Source organism: Syngnathus acus, chromosome 9 (assembly GCF_901709675.1).
Source record: "Syngnathus acus chromosome 9, fSynAcu1.2, whole genome shotgun sequence".
In the NCBI taxonomy this organism is placed as follows: Eukaryota; Metazoa; Chordata; class Actinopteri; order Syngnathiformes; family Syngnathidae; genus Syngnathus; species Syngnathus acus.
The window spans coordinates 5278288-5300034 of record NC_051094.1 but is presented as its reverse complement, the minus strand read 5'-3'; the positions used below and the strand labels follow the sequence as shown (position 1 = coordinate 5300034).

Genomic DNA, 21747 nt, shown 5'->3' with positions numbered 1-21747 from the left:
GCGAGGGAACGAATCCCGACTTTCCCGTTCGCGAACGAGTCAATGGGTCAACTGCCTTCCTTCCCGTGCATCAACGGATCAGTCAGTGAACGTGTTGCGTCTCCCTCCTGGCGTTAACTATGTAAGCCAGAATGTAGATTTTCGATTTGCCAAGGAAAGAAAGAACCTCTCACTGAATCACCACTTCTTTTATGCGCGTTTTCTCCAAGCTAACGGCTAACTTTATTGCATGAAGGGATGCGCCGTTATGCAACAACGGGGAGATTATGCTTATAGTAGTTTATAAACAACGTGTATGCATATATACGCCTAAATATTGTTATCCAATGTATCTACTGCAAGTTCACATTAGATTGCTGGTTTGAAATGTACTTTTATTATTATTATTTTTATTTTAATCAACATTAAAACCTGTTAAAACTTGTCTGGTGTTTTATTCCTTGTTTTCATTTTTTTGGGCATGAAAACAAAATTCTGACGTTTGGTTAACTGCTTTATATGACAATATGTATATGTATTTTACGTTGTGTAATGTGTTGGTGTCCCCCAAAATAAAGAGCAAGTAGTCAAATACACATTCTTGACACGTACAAAAAATAGGTACAATAGGTTCACTACACGAGGTAAAAAAAAAAAAGAATAAATAAAGGGTTAATTGCACAATAAGAGCACATTTATGTATGTCCTCTCACCTGGGATCGAACTAAAATCTTACCGTGCAAGAACCCGTGTTACTAACCAGTCGGCTATTTCGACCTGGCAACCTGTGGTCGTCTGCACTGTTTTGTACTAGTGATGTGCATTCCAGTTAAGTGAATCTTTAGAATTGGTTCACAACATTTTTGTTCAAAAGAATCGTTCACCGAATCGTTCGCTACACTTTCTTATTTATTTATTCTATTTTTTTTTTACCTCGTGTAGTGTACCTATTGTAGTGTCCATGAAGTGTACCTAATCACAGGCCACTTCATTAGGGAAAAAGCTTAAGTGAAAGTGAAAAGTGCCACACCCGCCCTCACCCCCACTTTCTGATTGGCTGTTTGATCTGTGATGTCACTTGGACACTCCATTAGGTACACCGCCATTTTCAAGTGTATCTAATAACAAGCCACTTTATTAGGGAAATATCATGGTCAAAGGTCACAGGTGTCAATCTCTAGTCCTCAGGGCCGCATTCCAACATGTTTTCCAAGATACCCTCGTTAAGTGCACCTGCGTGAAAAGTTTTTGGTCATTTTCATGTTCTGCAGGAGCTAAAACTTTTCACGCAGGTGCACTTAACGAGGGAATCACACGGGCACTCCATTAGGCACACCGCCATTCTCAAGTGTACCTACTAACAGGCCACTTTATTAGGGAAATATCATGGTCAAAGGTCACAGGTTCAAGCTCTAGTCCTCGGGGCCGCATTCCAACATGTTTTCCAAGTGACCCTCGTTAAGCGCACCTGCGTGAAAAGTTTTAGCTACTTTCACGTTCTGCAGGAGCTAAAACTTTTCACGCAGGTGCACTTAACGAGGGAATCACACGGACACTCCATTAGGTACACCGCCATTTTCAAGTGTACCTAATAACAGGCCACTTTATTAGGGAAATATCATGGTCAAAGGTCACAGGTGTCAAGCTCTAGTCCTCGGGGCCGCGTTCCAATATGTTTTCCAAGTTACCCTCGTTAAACACACCTGCGTGAAAAGTTTTAGCCACTTTCACGTTCTGCAGGGGCTAAAACTTTTCACGCAGGTGCACTTAACGAGGGAATCACACGGACACTCCATTAGGTACACCGCCATTTTCAAGTGTACCTAATAACAGGCCACTTTATTAGGGAAATATCATGGTCAAAGGTCACAGGTGTCAAGCTCTAGTCCTCGGGGCCGCGTTCCAATATGTTTTCCAAGTTACCCTCGTTAAACACACCTGCGTGAAAAGTTTTAGCCACTTTCACGTTCTGCAGGGGCTAAAACTTTTCACGCAGGTGCACTTAACGAGGGAATCACACGGACACTCCATTAGGTACACCGCCATTTTCAAGTGTACCTAATAACAGGCCACTTTATTAGGGAAATATCATGGTCAAAGGTCACAGGTGTCAAGCTCTAGTCCTCGGGGCCGCGTTCCAATATGTTTTCCAAGTTACCCTCGTTAAACACACCTGCGTGAAAAGTTTTAGCCACTTTCACGTTCTGCAGGGGCTAAAACTTTTCACGCAGGTGCACTTAACGAGGGACTCACACGGACACTCCATTAGGTACACCGCCATTTTCAAGTGTACCTAATAACAGGCCACTTTATTAGGGAAATATCATGGTCAAAGGTCACAGGTGTCAAGCTCTAGTCCTCGGGGCCGCGTTCCAATATGTTTTCCAAGTTACCCTCGTTAAACACACCTGCGTGAAAAGTTTTAGCCACTTTCACGTTCTGCAGGGGCTAAAACTTTTCACGCAGGTGCACTTAACGAGGGACTCACACGGACACTCCATTAGGTACACCGCCATTTTCAAGTGTACCTAATAACAGGCCACTTTATTAGGGAAATATCATGGTCAAAGGTCACAGGTGTCAAGCTCTAGTCCTCGGGGCCGCGTTCCAATATGTTTTCCAAGTTACCCTCGTTAAACACACCTGCGTGAAAAGTTTTAGCCACTTTCACGTTCTGCAGGGGCTAAAACTTTTCACGCAGGTGCACTTAACGAGGGAATCACACGGACACTCCATTAGGTACACCGCCATTTTCAAGTGTACCTAATAACAGGCCACTTTATTAGGGAAATATCATGGTCAAAGGTCACAGGTGTCAAGCTCTAGTCCTCGGGGCCGCGTTCCAATATGTTTTCCAAGTTACCCTCGTTAAACACACCTGCGTGAAAAGATTTTGGTCATTTTCACGTTCTGCAGGAGCTAAAACTTTTCACGCAGGTGCGCTTAACGAGGGAATCACACGGACACTCCATTAGGTACACCGCCATTTTCAAGTGTACCTAATAACAGGCCACTTTATTAGGGAAATATCATGGTCAAAGGTCACAGGTGTCAAGCTCTAGTCCTCGGGGCCGCGTTCCAATATGTTTTTCAAGTTACCCTCGTTAAACACACAACCGATTCTAAAGATTCAGTTCACTTAAAACTGGAATGCACATCACTAGTACAAAACAGTGCAAGCAATTGCAGGCTGCCGGTAGAAATAGCCGACTGGTTAGTGACTCGGGATCTTGCTTGGCAAGAACTTGGTTCGATCCCAGGTGCGAGAGAATACTTAGATGTGCTTTTGTTGTGCAATTTAATTAATTTATTTAATTATTCTTTTTTTTACCTCGTGTAGTGGACCTATTGAAGAATTCATGAGGTGTACCTACACATATTGTCATATAAAGCACTTCACCAAATGTCACATTTTTATGTTTTAATTGGCGAATATAAAAACAAGGAATAAAACACCAGACAAGTTTTAACATAAATGTTTATTAAAAATAATAATATTAAAAGTAAATTCCAAACCAGCAATCCAATGTGAAATTGCAGTAGATATATTGGATAACAATATTTAGGCGTATATATGCATACACGTTATTTAAAAACTACTATAAGTGTTATAAAATCAAGATTACCCAAAGAGAAGCATAATCTCCCCGTTGTTGCATAACGGCGCATCCCTTCATGCAATAAAGTTAGCCGTTAGCTTGGAGAAAACGTGCATAAAAGAAGTGGCCTTTCATTGAGTGGTTCTTTCTTTCCTTAGCAAATCGTAAATGTACATTCTGGTTTACATAGTTCACGCCAGGAGACGCAACACGTTCACTGACTGATCCGTTGATGCACGGAAAAGTCAGGATTCGTTCCCTCGCTGATCCGTTCTCGCGATGAACCGGAAATGCGAATCACTCACTCACTCATTCGTTCGTTGGTGAAGGGGAACGACTCGTCCGTGAACAGGAAGTTACGTCATTTTCTTCTTCCTTTGTTTTACGGCGAGGTGGCACCAGCTTCAATGGGCATTACTGACACCTACTGGTTGAAGTCATATGAACTAAAAAAAGAACGAATCACTTGAGGAAGTGAAAATGGCGGTATACCTATTGCAGTGTCCGTGTAACATCACAGATTCGTTGAACGATTCGTTTGAACGAATCTTTTGAGAGAACTGATTCCAAAGATTCAGTTCACTTAAAAGAACTGCAATGCACATCACAAGCTGTCAGGCAGGGGTCTAAAGGTACTCCTAAATTGCCACAGCACTACTTTTCTGTTGTTCTTTTCTGCTGATGGTGCACAGTCAACCACTAGTTTGTGAATTTTTACGGAGTTTTTTTTTTCTTAAGCGTTTTTACAGTATCTATGCAATTCTGAGTTTCCGCCCACACCACAAAAACATGCTTGATAGGCCGATCGGGCACTGTAATTTGCCTCTAAGTGTGAGTGCGGATGGTTGTTCGTCTCTGTGTGCCGTGCGATCTTCATATATATGTGTATCTATATATATACTTCATATATATGTGTATATATATATATATGCAATTTTCACACATACGCATCAAGCCTATATATAACAGGCATACTCCAAGCGCCCCCACTGTATGTCAACCAGATGCTTGTGTTGTTGTTAGCCGTAATGGAAACTGAAGTGCGTTTGCTGCTATTAGCGTCTCCCCTTTCAAATAGCTGCTATTATAATAATGACGCCCCTTTTTATCATGATTATTGTAACAACGGTGAGCATTAGCGTTAGCATAAACGTTGTGCTGCCAGGTGGAGGAAAATGTTGCCACTGGAGCACCCCTGCACGCAACCCGCCTCACTTGGAAAGTGGCTTTTTCAGAGGTTTTTTGTCCCCAATTCATTCCTCCCTTTCAAAAACGGTGCAACCTTCGCTAACTTCGCTAACCCATCCTATGAAGTGACCTGAAGTTTTCCTCGCTGGGTGCCTTTGGCTCACTTGGGAGAGCAGGTTGCACCACTGTGCAAATCAAGCCACTAGGGAATAGATTTTTTGGTTTTAAGTGGTAAATGTTAAGTATTTAAGGTGACCCCATTGACAGGGTCACTGTGTGAAACCATTTGCAAAGTTTCTGTTTAAAACAGGCATAAAAGGTAGAATTCCTCTTTTTTACACTGCTTTCATAGTTCATATAAAGAGATTTTGCGGTGCAGTGTGTCTGCAAAAAGGATCTTGACTCGACTTTTGTCAGTTTTCGTTTTGCTGAGTTCCGTAGGAAATTCTCGGATGCTGATGTACCCAAGCTTCGCTTACGGCAATTATTGTGGACACTGTAAAATAAAATTAAATACGTACACATACAATACATATGGAAATTTCGGTGAATGGAACACCATGCTTTAGTCTGCATGGGCCATTGTGCGACGTGTGCGGACAAAGTGGTGACACGTGAGCTCTTGTTGTAGATCCTGTTTATTTACCTATGTACAACATTTGATTACATGGCCAGTAACGTTTACAAATAATAAATATTGCCATCCCAACGATGTGGTTGTCTCTTTTCATTGTCGTCGTTCTTTGCGTCATCACCTGAGCTTTTAACACAAAACGACGGTTTTGTGCGTGCGCCGCCATCCCCTTTGACCTCGCCTCAGTGCTGAATTGAAATAAATAATTCATTTCTAAAGTAAACACTTGCAAAGAACACAAGGAAAACCAGACTATATTTCAAAATAAAACTATAAAGAAGTCAAATCTACAGTAATACAATAAATGGTCTCACCTACAGGAAGAAGGAAGTCTTTTCACCCAATGGGAGGTTCGGGTTGACAAAGAGAGCCATCGTTGGCAAGAAGTTTGAAACAACAGGTAGTGATCTCACTTCCTGTTGCCAATTGTGCAAGTTTGAGTCTTGGTTCATTTCCTTCCAATCTTCTTTACTTTGAAGACAGGAAATGACTCCATTTTACAATTTTGTCCACAGGAAATGTCAAAAACCTTGAGTATATTAAAAATAGATCCTACGCATCTAACAATAAATAAAATTACAACATAAAACATTTTCATGGGCGTGGCAACTCTTGTCCTTGTACTGAAATGGCAACAAATGAGCCAAGTTGCTGGTTGCTAGGTAAACACTTCCCAGCACGCCCTTCAAAGTCAAATCGCTTTTTATTCTCACATCCTGCCACTACTTGTGCAAGTTGGGGTGCCCGTTGTATCCCAGTCCCCCACTTTGGACACGAAAAAGCTTTTACTTTGTGGACAGGAAATGTTGAACAATTTTGGACACAAGAAATGTCAAAAAGAATCACCACTTTTTGACAATATTAAAATAGGTCCTAAACCCGAACGACAATTTGGATGTGACAATAAATAAAATGTTTTGTATGCAAATGGCAACACTTATTGTGAAAAGCACGATGGTTTCCTGGTAATGGCAACGAAAGAGTCAACTTGGGCGCAGATTTCCATTTGACTCACTCATTTTGAAATCTTTTATTGCATGAGCTTGACTTCCACTTCCTGTTTGTGTTAGGCAACATTCTTGGCTTGTCCTCGCCCGCCGTCCTTCCCTTTGCGCGCGCCCGCCCATGCCATTCCCGCTTCCGTCCAAAAGGCATCACAGGTGAATTGTTTTCATGGGTTCACCAAGACCCAAATGCCTGGTTCCGATTGGACCCCCCCAGGCACCACCCCCTAAAATGTTACCCCTTGGTCACCCGGTTCGATGCCCGGTCCCCCCCGACAGAGTCACCTGTTGTCGCGCAGCCTGTCCACGTGGCTCCGGGTATCCGACTGGCCCATGTCCAAATGGTGGCAGACTCTTCCAGTCTCCTTCAAGACACCGACCCCCCTACCCCCGACCCCCGCCGCCCGACCCTGCCCCACATAGTCACAAATTGTCTTGCAACCTCTCCATGTAGCTCCTGATTTCCGACCGGCCCATGTCCACGTCGTGGCAGACCCACTTGATGTCGTCCTCGCCACCCTTGCCGAGCAGGACCGAGGGGTCGGCGTAGGGGCCGCCGGCCCCGCCCCGGTGATGGTCATTGGGGAGCACGGTGGCAAACGAGGTGAATTTGACTCGTTTGCGTTTGCCGGTGGCCCTGGGAGAGTTGTTGAGATGCTCGGCGTCGTGTCGAACGGCGGGGATGGTGGAAAGGCACTGGTGGGGGTCTGGGAGAGCCCGGGGTAAGGTCTGGCTGCGGGAGACGCCCCGGTGGCCCCCGCCGCCCCGGCCGGCGGCCACGGCCAAGGCGGTACCCGCCCCGTTGAGAAGGTACTTGCTTTCTTCGTAGGCGTCGCCGCGGTCGATGACGGTGGTGCATTCGTCGGGCGGCGCCCCCGGACACGGATCGGCCTGGTCCGGGTGCTCCGCCAGGAGGTCGGCCTCATTGCCCAGCCAAACCCAGTCGTGGGCGTGGTTCATGTTGCCGCCTGTCTCCAGCACGGGCACCTGCTTGTGGCGGTACCTGACAATGACATGCCACAACGACCTCCGTCATTTTTGCTGCCTTCAAAACCACTTACATCTTCTTTGCCAGCTTCAATGTCAAGTTATGTCGTCTTTGGTACCTTGAGCTGCAGATTCTGTTGCCTTCGGCACCTTTACAGTACGACTTTGTTTCAACAGGTGGTTGTGAAGTTCTTTTTAGACATTTTAAAGCAAGTCGTGTAATCTTAGGGTACTCGTATGACTTTGTATGTCATAATGGATGTTTTACTCTGAAATTCTAACCTAAGTTTCTAACCCTCTTAGTTTGAAGGCCCTTGCTACGCACCAACGGAGCGGTGCTCCCAATTTTGTTGTATACCTGCTGTACAATCACAATAAAGGCATTCTCCTCTCCTCCACTTTGGAACTCTTACACTCGTTTGCAGCCCTACTTTGAAATCCTCTTCCTGGTTTGGATGTGTACTTTGAAACCTAACCCAGGTTCCAAAGCCTACTTTGAAACCATAACCCTATTTTTGCTGAAACCTCAACCTTAGTTTGAAACCTTTCTTTGAAACCCTAAGCCCAGGATTGAACCCTCATTGGAAATGCTAGTACGTTCATGCGTTCAATGACTTCAGCTCAGCTCATTGTAACAGCAAATTCTGTCATCCTTGGTACCGGTAACAGTGAGTGGTGTCATCTTTGGTACCCTTAACAGCATCTTGTGCACTCTTTGAGACCTCAACAGTGAATTTTGCTTTGAACCTACCTGAAGGCAAAGCTGACGCAGTTGATGAGGAAGACGAGGATGGCCAGACAGAAGACCCCCAAGAGGGCGTACATCCCGATCTCCAGGTCTGACAGTCCTCTGGTGCTCTGGCTCAGCTCGCTGTCCGAGGCTCCGGGCACCTCCACTTGCGCCGGGTAGCCGGCGTAGTCCCCCGCACGGCTCGGACTCCCTCCGCCAACCCGTCCGCCACCGCCTGCTTTCCCGCCCGTCGCCCGATGGGTCACGGTGCTCTTGGTCGTTAAGCTCACCTGACAATTGGACGATCAATCAGCAAGTTGGCTTTTATTAGCGGGATTTGGCCAAGTAAAAAAAGATTTTTGTTGTTGTCCAACCTTCCTCATGGCGCCTTCCTCGCGGTCCACAGCCGCCGCCACACTTTTTGACTCCCACTCGACTCCGTCTCCGGCTCTCAGCTGCTCGGTGTCGTTGTCGGGTCCTCCCCCTTCCTCCGGACTTCCGCCTTCGGCGACGCCGAACTTGACCACCACGTTGCCAACACCTGACGCCAACACGCTCTTCCTCTTGGACTTCTGACAGGTCTCTGAGATCACCATCTCGACGCGCACCAGTGCCCCCTGGCCCTCACCTTCCGCCACCACTACGGGCCAGTGTTGTTCCTAAGGGAGCAATTCCACCAACAAGAGGGCACATTAACGAGCTTCTTGACTGACCCACCAACCGACCGACAAAGTTACTGACTGAACTAACCAGTTGGGTGACTGAGTGACCAACTCACTACCTGACCCACTTACTGGCTGACTAAATGAAATCCGGCTGGTTGAGTGACCAACTTTTGAACTAACTTAGCGACTCTCACTAATTTTCTGACTGACTGACCGACCGATTGACTGGCTAACAGACTGGTTGAGTAACCAACTTAAAACAATTAAACCGATAAATAAATGACTGATTGAAAAACTAATTGCTTGACTTACTAACCAAATTAATGACTAATATCAACCTACTGTCATAACTAAATGGTCGACTAAGAGTTAACTGAGTGACCAACCGGCTAACTCACCGACCTATTGACAATAGAGTGCTGGTTAGCTGTGTAATGACCTGACTAACTGACTGACTAACCAACTAACTAACCACTACGATGTACCTGTGTTGCTCCTGAACAATTTAACCAGTAAGGGGCGAAAGGCAAAACATCGCGGGCGCTAATTGAAGCTCCTACCTGATTGGTTACGGAGATGACATTGTCGTCCAATGACACGGCAGACAGAAGAAAGTCCTTGGGGTCGTATATGTCAAGCGGCGTAACGGAGCCGTCGCTGTAGTGGATCCAAGCACTGATGGCTGCTTCCTGAAATGGAATCATAAGCACTTTGAACGCATTTAGCTTTTCACCGCAGCACAATCTGTTGGAGATACCCCATTTAGACCTAAGGCAAGCGGACTAACTGTTCAAAGTGGACCACCATGGCACCGCCGTGTATAAAAATCGGTCTTATATTTTAACTAACTCTCTGGTTAGTTGATTTACTAACTCAATCAAACCAACTGTAACTGACGGACTAATTGATCGACCAACTACAACACACTTGAACTGGCTAACTGACTGACATCCTAACAGAAAACGGATTGACTGACTGACTAACCAAGAGGCTAAGAAACCAATTGACCAACCAATGAGAAACATACTAGATAAACTGCCTGACTTACCTACTGAGCGACTCATTAAGCACCTGGATAACTAACTAATTTGCTGACTAGCAATCTGACTGAGTGATTAAACAACCTGTTCAGTAACCTCGATCGTTTTTGACTGCCGAAGAACTGACTCGGCTACTAACAGAATACGCCCTTGTCTGATCAACCGACCCGTCAACTGACGGACAAACTAACCAAACATAGACAAACATACTGTGAACTGATTTACCACTCGTAAAAATGTATTTCGTGATGTGCGTGTTGTCATGGCAACAGGCTCCTTCCTGCCTCTAATTGAGGTGCGCACATCTTAGTACAGGTGGGAACATGATAGTAGTGCATATCCGGCATTGCTCAAGCAGACACACACATACACGTAGCACTAACACACACTTAGAGGAGTTTGTTCGTGGCTGACAGTTAGGCAGGCGGCTAATTAGGAGCCGATTATCACATAAGGCAGATAAGCAGCGTGAGATGTTCACAGCGAAGGATTACTCTTTGGATCGGCTGATTACGACCTCGGGGCTTCTCCTTCCACACCGACCTGCCGTCTACTTGTGCGAGTGTGTGCCCCGAGTTTTGCTGAAAAGATACAAAGAGCCCCCCAGGTGAAGTCAACTCTCCTATTTCCGATTTGTCGAGTTTAAGTGTAACAGAAACGCAATTACCTGATCATAAGCGCTTTAGCAAGTGTACATGGGACACTTTTAATGGTCATTCCAAGGTTCAACTTTTAGTGTCTAGCTTAGCTTTGCTAAGTGACAACAAAGATACTAGAGTTGTAATTACAATTGAGACTGTTGTTGTTGTTTTTTTACTACAGCAACAATTTTACAGTTACGCCTAAAAGTGGTTCTAATTTTTACATTTGTACAACAGTTAAGAAGGCAAAGAAACTCACCTGACACACAATTCCCTGACACGAAAGTGAATCAGTTTTAGCACCAAAAAAAAGCGTCATTTATTTGGACTCAAAAACAAATTTGACAAATGATGATTAGAAAGAAGCGATTGTGTAGTGCGTGTCCTCCTACCTGTTTGGGCGCACGCAACAATTCGCTGGCGGTGGCGGTCATCAGGACGGCTTGGTAATTCCCGCCAGCGGGCGCCAAGCTGAGCGTGAGCGAGGCCACCAGCTGGACCCCCATGTCGGCGATGGCGACCTACGCGTTAAAAAAATGATATGTCACAATTACAATTAACAATACTAACCACTGTAGGTATACAAGGTACAAAATAAGTTTTAAAGATTACGATTTATGATTTGTTCTGCAATGCGATTCAGGCAGAGTATGATTACGATTACGGTTGACTGTACTTGCATTTTTCTTACCTTGTCATCCAACACGGTCACCGTCTTCTCTGCCAGGATGGAGTCGGACAGAGGCGACATCACCTGCCGAGCAAAAGACAGGGCAACTTTTTATTTGTAACCGAGGGGGCAGCGTTTCGACTGACTTCAATTCAATGGCCACCTTCAAAGTCCGACAATGACAAGTGTGATATCTTCACAAATCAACGCGACAAGTAGAGAGTGTCACATGAGCCGACGTGTGAATGGAAAGAATGGAGAGGCAAAAATTGTCACACTCACAAATGTTGACTGGGATACCCACAGGAAATGCCGGCTAAATTCTGCTTGTGTGTGTGAGTGTGCGTGTGTGTCAAGTACTTGGATAGTGGTGATGCCTAGGTCTCGTCCAATCAGAATGCGTCCGTCGACCAACCTGGCAATGCGTTCGTCTTCTACCTGGGTAAAATAAAGGTCACTTTATTAGGTACTCCCTGATTAAACAGGTACCTAATGAAGTGTCTGGTAATTATGGCGCAGGTACCTTGAGCTGATCCAGAACCAAGTGAGTGATGTCGGCCTGCCAGTCGGAGCCCAGCATGCGCACCACCTCCCCTCCTGGGTCGGACGGCTCGGCCACGAAGTGCGTGAGGACGCGCACCAGGGCGTACTGGTACTGTAGGACAAGGCACGCGTCAGCGCCGAACATCTTCATCGGCAGATCTTTGCAAGCAAAGAGGAGAACCTGCAGTGTGCAGCCTTTTCCCTTCCTCTCGTCGTCCTCGTCGTCTTCGCTGTCTCTCGTCGGCCTGATCAAAGATGCCGCAGACCATGTTCATGGAAGGAAAAAAAAATCATTGAGATGTCAGTGCTGCTGCAAACTAACACACATGCTTAACATATTGAATATTATATTCAATGACTCTTTTTGCAAATATATACCAAAATCTTTTTTGCACGGAAATCATTTGTGGTGGAAAGATTGTGGTAAAACAAAAATCATGAAAAAATTCAATCCAATTTTGGACTAACTTTTTTTTTCTTTAGACTTTTTTTTTTTCAACACATAAGTTCTTTCTGGCAAAACAAATCAGGAAATAACACTTCAAACGAGACAATACATTAAAAGATGTCAATCCTCAGCCCTTTTGTTTGTTTCTCGGAGTTTTCAATTTTTTTAATTTTGTTTGCATGACAGCTAAAACCGCAAACTTTTAACCAAAGTGAGAAGAGAGCGTTTCCATATTTTGACGCAGCGGCAAACTTCATTGTGTCCATGCGTGGCAGTTTTTGAAATTGTTGAAGGGCTCCTTCAATCTGGACGCTTTCCAAGCCCAAGTTTGATTGGTTCCCTCTCACCTTTTGCTGTTGGCAGCGTTGGGGGAGATGGGCACACGCCAGCCTTTGACCTGGCTGAGCTCGGTGTCGGATACGTGGATCTGCAGAGGCAGCTTGGGCACCCAAACGTCCAGCGACAGGCTGGACGTCAGGTGCATGTATGCAAAGACCACCGACACCTGCAGACGCCCGCGCATCTCCTTGCCATTCACCAGAACCTCATCGCAATTCCCGGAAACCTGCGTTACAAACACAAGGCGGCCGCTGGAAATAAAGTTGGACTGTATTCGATTGTGTTTTAGCGCACTTTGAGGGACTTTTGCTGAGTTGGCAATGTGAAACGAAATCAAGTTAAAAACATCCGTCTGATAACACACACAAAGTGAACAAGTGTATTTTGTTTTCGTGTGTGTGTGTGTTTGTTGCTGAGTGTGAGCTTTGAGGACACTGAAGAATGGTTTTAATCTGGGTTGCTTTGCCACAGCAACCACGGCGACAAAAGCCAGACGCGAGGAATTGGGAAGCAAAAAGCGGCGGCCTCAGCACTTCAACAAGTGCGCGGTGGAGGAGGAAAAAAACACACACAAAAAATCCCAAACTGTCAAACTCCATCCGGCAGCGCTAAAAAAGCAATGGAAACTTCCGCCTAACTTTCTCGACTGCTTCAAACAAATATTGTATTTAGCTTGGCTTTGCTGTCTTTGTCATTTTTTTTTTTTTAGTTGAAAGAGAAACATCCAATCATGTGTGGGTCGATCTTGTGGCCTACTATACAATTAGCGCTATATGCTAATTAAACAGCTGATTATACATACCACAGGTTGGGGCTATAAATGCTCACTGGGTGGGTGGGCCGCTCTATTAGGTACACCTGCACCGTATCATAAAGAGGGCAGGTGAGCCGGAATACATTGTAACGGAGGATATACATACAAATACTTCTTGGATGCAGTATAGAAAAAATATTAATATTGATGATATATATAATTTTTTTATTGAATATTTACGTTAAATTGCGACACGGCTTATATTAAAACGTGATACTTTTCCTGGCATGGCTGCCGTATTTCTTAGCATGCAATTTGATGCGACTTTTCTTCATTACATGTCCCCGCAAAGCCCAATTTTTCCCGAATGCGGGCGCCCGGCGCTGCACGTTTTGTCCGAGAAAAAAAAACCATCTCCTTTTCATATGTGCAACATTCCCCGTGAGGCCGCACAAGCATCTGCAATTGCGCTCGGCGTGGCGCCCGCCGCGAAGCCCAACCTTCAGACTATGGTGAGGCTCTCATCCAATCAGGAGACCCCTTCGCCGAGCGGGGGCGGGTACTGAAGTGGCCGAATAGCAGACCCGCTGATGGGATCACACCTCCCACCTGCCTGGTCGTCATTTGAGAGGGTCGCGCCAATCGCCTCCGAATCGTATTCAAAAAGAAAAATGGATGATTCTCACAGCGGATAGCTTGGCCCTTAAGGTGACCACCAAAAAAGTGCTTCAATTGGACTCTTTTGCGCTGTGTTCACCACAAAGATTTGTGAATCCCACTCGTGACACCAACTATACTTTCTCCTCGAGGCAGTCGTCACAAAAACGCTGGAATCGAGTCTCTTCTTCATTGTGTTTCGCATTGAAAAAAAATCAACAAGTGACTTCTCAACCCTAATTTCTTATCCCAGCAAAAGAGCAAAATGAATTTTCAATATAAAAAATAGGTGTAAAATCAGATCCAAACTTCTGAGCTGTACCACAAATGCTTAACCTTTTAAAATTTTATAAAATGTATCTCTTGATTGATTGAAATGTATCTCCCCTTGAGAGGGGAGGGGCATTGAGAAAAACAAAAAACAATCCAACTTTTGGGATCCCACTTTTGACCTCAACCACAACCATTGTGCAGGCTTAGCCGAGAAACTTTTGGCCTTGAAGCGGACTTGAACGTCAACAACCAAGTGAGGGTGGTGGACTTGCTCGCTTGTTTGGGGACTGCGCTGCACTGCTGCATGCTGTGAGAAAAAAAAAATATCCCCTTCAACTCTCCCGCTTCTGCTTTTGTGTTGAAGTCGGCAAAGATACAATCTACTTAGCTTCAAACGTTTGCTTCCTTTGTCAAGCCCGTCGAGTGGGCTTGAAGAAAAGGTGTGTGCATGCATGTGCGTGTGTGTGTGTGGGAGTGCGTGTAAATTAGCAGCCTTATTAGCATGGAAGTCAACGCTGGCCCCAATATGTCTGCTTGCGTGGCCTCAGTGTGTGTGTGTGTGTGTGTGTGTGCGTGTGTGTGTGTGCGTGTTAGTGCGTGTCAACTTTTAAATTTACACACATGTGAGCGAGCGTGTGCTGAGTTGTCACACGCCGTTATTCAAATGAGACAAAGCGATCAAAGATACCGGAATCATATTTGGAGTTAAAGCGAGTCAAAGTTGAGCCGTGTTTGCTCAGTCGCTGCGTTGCCGGACTAACAAGCACTTCCCTTTTGGGTCTCCGATTCAAAATGTGCTAAGCAGAAGCGAAATCAAATGGGACAAAAACAAAAATCACGTCAAATAATCTGCCAGCGTCCTGCATTCACCTTGAACCAGTTGATGAATGTGAAGATTGTTCAGTTTCCAACACACGCATATTGTTTAGTGTCGACTGCTGCTGGCTGTGTATGTTAGCATGCTAATTTGCGGCTAATTAGTTATCGACCCTGGCGGCCATGTTTTATGGAGGCGTGACACGGGTCACGCTCGACGGCCGGGCCCTACTTCACACATTTGCGGCTATCCAACACCTGGCATGTGATGTTGCGGCAGACAATCTTAGATGTAGTGTGTTAACTTCAAATTTCGAAACCCTGTCAAGACAATTTGGAGATTCGCAAAATGCAAAGGAAGACGCAAGATGGAGAATCTTTTTTGTTTTGTTTTGATAGTCGTTCCAAATTTGGCAAGTTTGTTAGCAAAACTCTTTGCAGTACTGTGTCACATTTTCCAAATATTTATGTTCGCTTTCTATTGTTCTATTTTTATTTTCACCGGGACTTGATTGCACCCGCTGTGCTGTCCGCCTCCACTGCAGCACATTTCCATGCACGCGCACGTGCACGCGAGAGTGCGGGACCATCAGGAGTGAAACTTTTGGGTCACCGTGACAGTCTGCGAGCAGCCTGACATTGCGTCCGACTTAAAAGCATTTGATGGGCGTTTAAATAAAAAAAAAAAAGCTGTCAGCGAGGAGTTACAAATTCATTGTGCCAGCGGGAGTCGAAACAAAGTCAAAATGTTCAATAGGGTTGGAAAAGTCACTTGGGGCGTTTTAGCGGGAGAAGAAGGCGGGCCTCAGGGTTTACCCCCCCTCCCATCCCACTATAGAAGTGATCAGAACAACTTGAAATACAGTCAAGCCCTGCTTCACTAATACTAAAAATATGGAAAACCATATATAGAGTCGCCTTGTGCCGAAGAGATGCGGGGTACTCGTTGCTTGGGGAATGACAAACACAAATATTTGCAAAAGAGAAACAAAAAGGAAGACAAATCGGTAAATGATTTTCTTGAAATGTTGTCATTTTTGTGTAATTTTAAGCACCTCCCTTGCACAATACAAAATTAAGCCTAATATTTAATAAAAACAAGGAAAAAGTGCAATTCATGCAAATTTGATGAGGCCTTCCTCCAGTGATTTATACTGTAGCAGTCAGCAAAAGTGCGCGTAGGCACACACACACACAATTTCCAAGGACAAGGTGCGCACGCGTGTGTTTAAAGGTCACGCGTGTGTGCTTTATTAAATGTCGCTCAGATCAATTCTTAATCACCCTTGTGTCCATTCGCGTACAAACAGCCCTCTTAAGGAACGCACAAACATTATCCAATCAAATTGCGACAATGCGAGAGGAAATACGGGTAATCGAGTAATGAGGGCGCAAAAAGCTTGCCCTTCACATCACGAGACATTTCTACTTATAAACTTGATGAACGTGGTTTTCCGGAAAGACTAATTTTGGGGAGAAAAATTCTTTTGGGGGGGGGGGGGGGGGCCGATGTGTTTTGATGAAGACTGAATATGTGTTTAAAGTGCTTGACGCTATGATACTTGCTTCAGCAGACAGGAATTATACTTGCAGACACAGCCTAAGTGACCTTACCAGCACTTCCTCTAGATCTCACCATACACTCACAGAGTCTGTTAAAAAACTGCTTAAAGTTCTTGGAAGCAAGAACTAACACGTACATCTCTAACACGTACATCTCTAACCAAAAGCGCAGATGTTTCCCCAAACAAAGGATGTTTGTGTCACCCTGTTTTCGCACGTAAATTTGCTCACCAGAAGCCAGTTATTTTGAAAAACATGTAACCAATCAGCGTCAATAGATGAAACATCATAACCATATTAGGATTGCAAGCAACCGCCAAAAAACTCACGCTAACGCCCTTTTGAGAGTATGAAACGAGGTCTAAAAGAGAAGAAGGGCGCTCTTGCTTAGGATCATCTATAACTGACTTTGTAACAGCCCAAGATCTTGTAATAAAACCCTTTCCTTACAGAGAAGACTTCTGGCTTTTAATTCTCAATATGCCAAGAAACCAACACGTCGCTTCAAGACCAAAAAGTATTTAGACCCTTCTCGTACATTTCTGTAGCCATCATAGGGATAGTAGAATATTTTGAACATGAGAAATGTTTTTGTGAGCGTGTTGAAAAGGTGGACTCAATCTAGAGCAGCAAACACAGGCTGAAAGACACGCTCAAAGACACGCAATGAAATGAGTGCCCTCCGTTGCCGGAGTTATTGATCACACTTAAACAGCGGGCTCCCGTCGGTCGGCGCAAGGAAATTGTCTCCATATTGAAAGTGTCACAGCGAGGGTGCGTTTCATTTGCGCTTCCCGAGGACAAAGGAGATGCCGCGCCGGAGAAATCAATCTTCTATCTTTGGCCTGGCGAGCAAGCGCATTCCTCTGCTTGATTCATTTAGTGTTTCGGCGGCGGCGACGGCTAGCATGCGCGTTAGCGTCGCCCGCCGCCACTTTAAAGTTTTACAGCCGGATGAATTTGCCACATTTGTGCGCCATAAACGTTCCGGCTTTATAGCCCGTATAGATTTAACTTTGTGTTTGTGGACGCTCTAATTCTTCATGGGATTTGTTGTTAAAGAGGGGAATGGTGGGGAGCGACCAATCACAAGAATGAGCTAAAAACAACAACGAGCCTCCTCATAAAACTGTTTAAAAGTGACATGTCTAGAAAAGAAAAAAAAAAGGCTGTTTTTCCATGAGCCAATAGATTCTTTGATTCCTAAAAGAATAAGGATAATGGAGAGAATTTTGCAAACTTCAAAAACCATTTAGCCTTTAACAAATGTAGCATGTCAATGGTGAAGGAGAATTTTGTCAAGTTCATGGTTTCTAAAACTAAAGACAGTTAGGAGTTGGTATCGAAGCAAATATAGGCTAATTGGTTTTCAAATCATCAGAGACAATTTAGACTTGAGATAATGAATAGACTCTCTATGGGTTTTGTAAACGACAAAGACAAATCTCATTGAAGACAGATGTTGAATATTGGCTCGTGAAAACATCAAAGATGACTTACAATCTTGCAGTCATGTTGATAATTTTATAAACACATACTAAATCTATTCTAACAAATTGAGCATGCATTGTTCTGCAAATATAAAGAACAATTGGAATCTTAAACCAACATAGCATACATTTGTCAAACAAAAATATCAGTCAATGTTTTTATAAACAAAGCCAATTCTTAGTTGTTTTTTTTAAGACATCAAAGACATTTGAGGGTCTATGATAAACGTTAAATACGTATTTTTGAAAACATTAAAGACAATTTTGAGTTAAAAATCTGGGTGATGTGAACAACCAAGAGCTCGCAGTCACAAAAATGAGCAAGAACACGAAGCTGTCAAAGCCACAATTTGGCAAACGAGGCCCTTTTTTTTTTAACCAAGGTTGGTAAATTGGCGTCATCATCGTCATCATCATCATTCCCGAGGAGACGAGTAGCGTAATGAATGAAGCCATTAAACGCTCCGCTGCTCAGAGTGAATTAAAACCACAAAGTAGGAGGTTTCGGCGAGATTAGGAAGACTAAAGATGAGATCTGGTTTACTTGCCACGAGAAGAAAAAAAATGTTTTCCACAAACCTTGTGTTTGTTGTTTTAAACAAAGACATTTTTTTATTTGATTATTGCGAGCTTGCAAAGTAACATAGATTTTGTTTACTTAGATGAACCCATCAAGTGCGTTTTCAGAAATATCCAAGACAACTCTTCAAATGACCTAACATGTTTTGTAAAAATTGAAGAAAATCTCAATGTGCATTGTGTTGGACCACACAAAATTCAAAGACGATTCAAAAAATCTTAATCTGGTCTTTGATGAAGCTATCAGACGCATTTTGGTCAACATCAAAGACACTTACCTTGAGCACGTGAACGTCGGCCGAATTGCAGCTGATGGCGTCGTCCACTTCCCTCACCTGGCCGTCCGACCCAACCGTCACCAGCTTGATGGGCAGAGATACCCGGCGCCCGGTGAGGATGGCCGTGTTCAACACCTCCGTGTCCTGTCCAACACACGCATCTCAATGACACATTGCTCCTGGTCAATGTACGCATTCTAGCTTCATGCTCCATATTTTGTTCCGCTTAATTTGAGCCAAAGCTTGGAAATTAAAAAGTCAGAATTTGCTAGTGATCGGCACATAGCCCTAACTAATTATTTTTCTAATCAATTATTTCGTAGATTTTTTTTTTTCAATTAACTGGTCATTTAGATCCAAAAAAAACAATGTTCTCCATTTATTAAAAAATAGGACATTGGAATTTGCTACTGATCGGCACGTTTGATAGCCCTAACTCGAGCTGCAGCTAATGATTATTTTTCCAAACAATTATTTTGTTGATTTCTTTTTCCAATTACCGTTTTTTTCCGTGTATAATACGCAAAATTTAACTAATTTATTGTCCTAAAATCTGGGGTGCGCATTATACATGGGTACAATTTTTTTTAAATTTTTTTTTTTAATTTAATTTTTTTTTTTTTTTTTTTTTTTTTTTTTTTTTAAGAAAATCATGGTACTGGTACGAGTATTGATTTATGTATTGTTCTCTTCTTGTCATGTTGTGAAAGAATGTGGGTTGAATAAATACCGAAAGAACAATAGTGTGTTTGTACTGTGCTCTGGTCATTTCGTCAAAGAAGGGATAATAGTCCTCTTCTCTTCTTGACTGACAATGAATGTGATAGTTTAATACAATCAGCAAATAACAAAATGCGTATTACAGGTAATATTTTATTTCACAACACTTTGCCTTGTTCCTTTCGTCTCTGCTGTTCACTTCAAACACGCTCCATACGAACGCAATGCTCTCGTATCAGACGCTTGCTCGATCACCTGCTCGTTTGCTGTCACAATGTACCCTACACAAATCCGAAACATTTGTTGCGGCTCCGAGTCACGACGAGGGGCAAGTTTTGGTTTCCAAGGGTGTTTTTATTCCTCTTCAACGTCTCTCCCATACAGAGCCGCCTTTTTCACATGTCCGCACGTCACTTTCCTCTCTTTTCATCTGATCGCGGTGGTGCCTTTACGGGCAGTCGGAGAAATCAACGCCAACAAAAAAAATACATCCAGCCTAGTTAAGACCATACCAAAGACTATAAAAATGGGACCCATTGCCTCCCTGCGTGTGTGACGATTATTGGGACTTTAAAAAAAAAAAAAAAAAAAAATTTAAAAAAAATAAAAAAAAAAAAAAAAAAATTGGGTGCGTATTATACATGGGTACAGGCTTTTTTCCAGCATCAACATGCCATTGTTAGGGTGCGTATTATACATGGGGGCGTATTATACACGGAAAAAAACGGTAACTGATGATTTAGATCGAAAAACAATTTTTGTCCATTCATTCAAAAACAGAACATTATTTCAAATTGACGGCGGAGAGAAATGAATGAACATGAATGGATGGATTACCGAATTGGTCTAAAATGTTACAAAATCAGCAAATGTTCCTGAGAAGTCAAAGCAGATGTCTGCAAATGAATTATTTTGAAAAGAAAAAAAACAAGAAAAAAAAAACAAGATAAGGAGTCTGCTTTCAAGGAAACAGATTAACTGTTGAGTGGTTGAAAGTTTTAAGGATGAAATGTCTCTCAACAACTAATCGATGATCATGATAGTTGTGAATTATTTTGATAACGGATTAGTTTGTTGCTGAATCAATGAACGATTCCAACGCTCAAACTAAAAGGTACAAGTTTGGGCAAATACTGGAGACCAAATGCTGATTGTAATCAGGACTGCGATTAGACGCTTGCCGACCTGCCGGCGTCCATCTCCATAAGATGGCACCATGCTTGCGAAGGGGGATTTATCCCTACGCACACACATGCTCGTGATTAAAAATAAAGGGAAAATTGAGTGTGCCGCTTCCACAAATCGGTCCTGCTTCATGTCAATCAATGACCCCCCCCAAATGATGTTTTGTAAATATCAATGATGATTTAGGAATTCAAAGATCCTACATGTATTTTTGTAAATACAAACAACTTTGAATCAAAGACCCCCCAAATGTTTTTTGGGCAATTTCAGTCTTCAGTGATCAGACCTTGAATTTCTCATTGGATCAACACGAAAACATTTTGCTTTGTTTTGTGACATCAGCAACAACTCATAGAGCCCCAAATAAGTGTTTTTGCAAAATAATCGAAGACAATTTGCTGATTTAAAGATGCCAAATTACACATTTTATGCAGCCTGAAAGACAATGGAGGCTGTAGAATGTTTAGTAGTCAGGAAGCAGGTGAGGTTGAGAAACAGGTGAGGGGGAGGATGAGGGGGGGGGGGGCAGCCAGCAGGGATTAAAGAGGATTAAAAGCATGACAAAGACAATAAGACAAGAAAAAGTGATGAGAGAAGATATCAAGCAAAAGTTTCTGCCTGCAGGCTAAGTGGGAAGAGAAATGTTTACCCGCCAAGCGTGTGCATGAGCATTTCATCACATGACTAACACGCTCGCGTGCACGCGCGGGTTAGTCATGAGATGAAATGCGCAGATAAGATCGCATCCACATTGTCGCGATCATGACTGCAGGCTGCAAGTGCACGTTGATGTCACCCAGTGGCCACTAAAGGCGGAGGCGGCGGTGTCTTGTCGCGTCTCCAAACACACCAGATTAGCAACACACTCACAATTCTGCATGGTTGCCAATGCAAAAGTATTGGGACAAGCATCAGCGATTGAGGTTGAAATTATCTGGCAAAAACTATACAGGTGCTCAACAAAC

General features: G+C 43.7%; 1 protein-coding gene across 2 annotated transcripts in view; it reads right to left on the bottom strand.

The window, feature by feature from the left end:
* Positions 1-5386: 5386 nt before the first annotated feature.
* Positions 5387-21747, bottom strand: part of si:dkey-215k6.1 (transmembrane protein 132B) — a 75000-nt gene continuing 58639 nt past the window's right edge. Inside the window, exons 6-16 of one of the 2 annotated variants that reach the window (XM_037258096.1) lie at positions 18878-19021; positions 12476-12693; positions 11862-11925; positions 11661-11792; positions 11498-11575; positions 11159-11221; positions 10860-10988; positions 9347-9475; positions 8496-8780; positions 8143-8411; positions 5387-7407 (exon numbers count right to left, since the gene is read on the bottom strand). In XM_037258096.1, coding sequence (XP_037113991.1) covers positions 6828-7407; positions 8143-8411; positions 8496-8780; positions 9347-9475; positions 10860-10988; positions 11159-11221; positions 11498-11575; positions 11661-11792; positions 11862-11925; positions 12476-12693; positions 18878-19021 — 2091 coding nt within the window. In that variant the 3' untranslated portion in view covers positions 5387-6827. The other variant, XR_005098692.1, reaches the window with a different exon arrangement.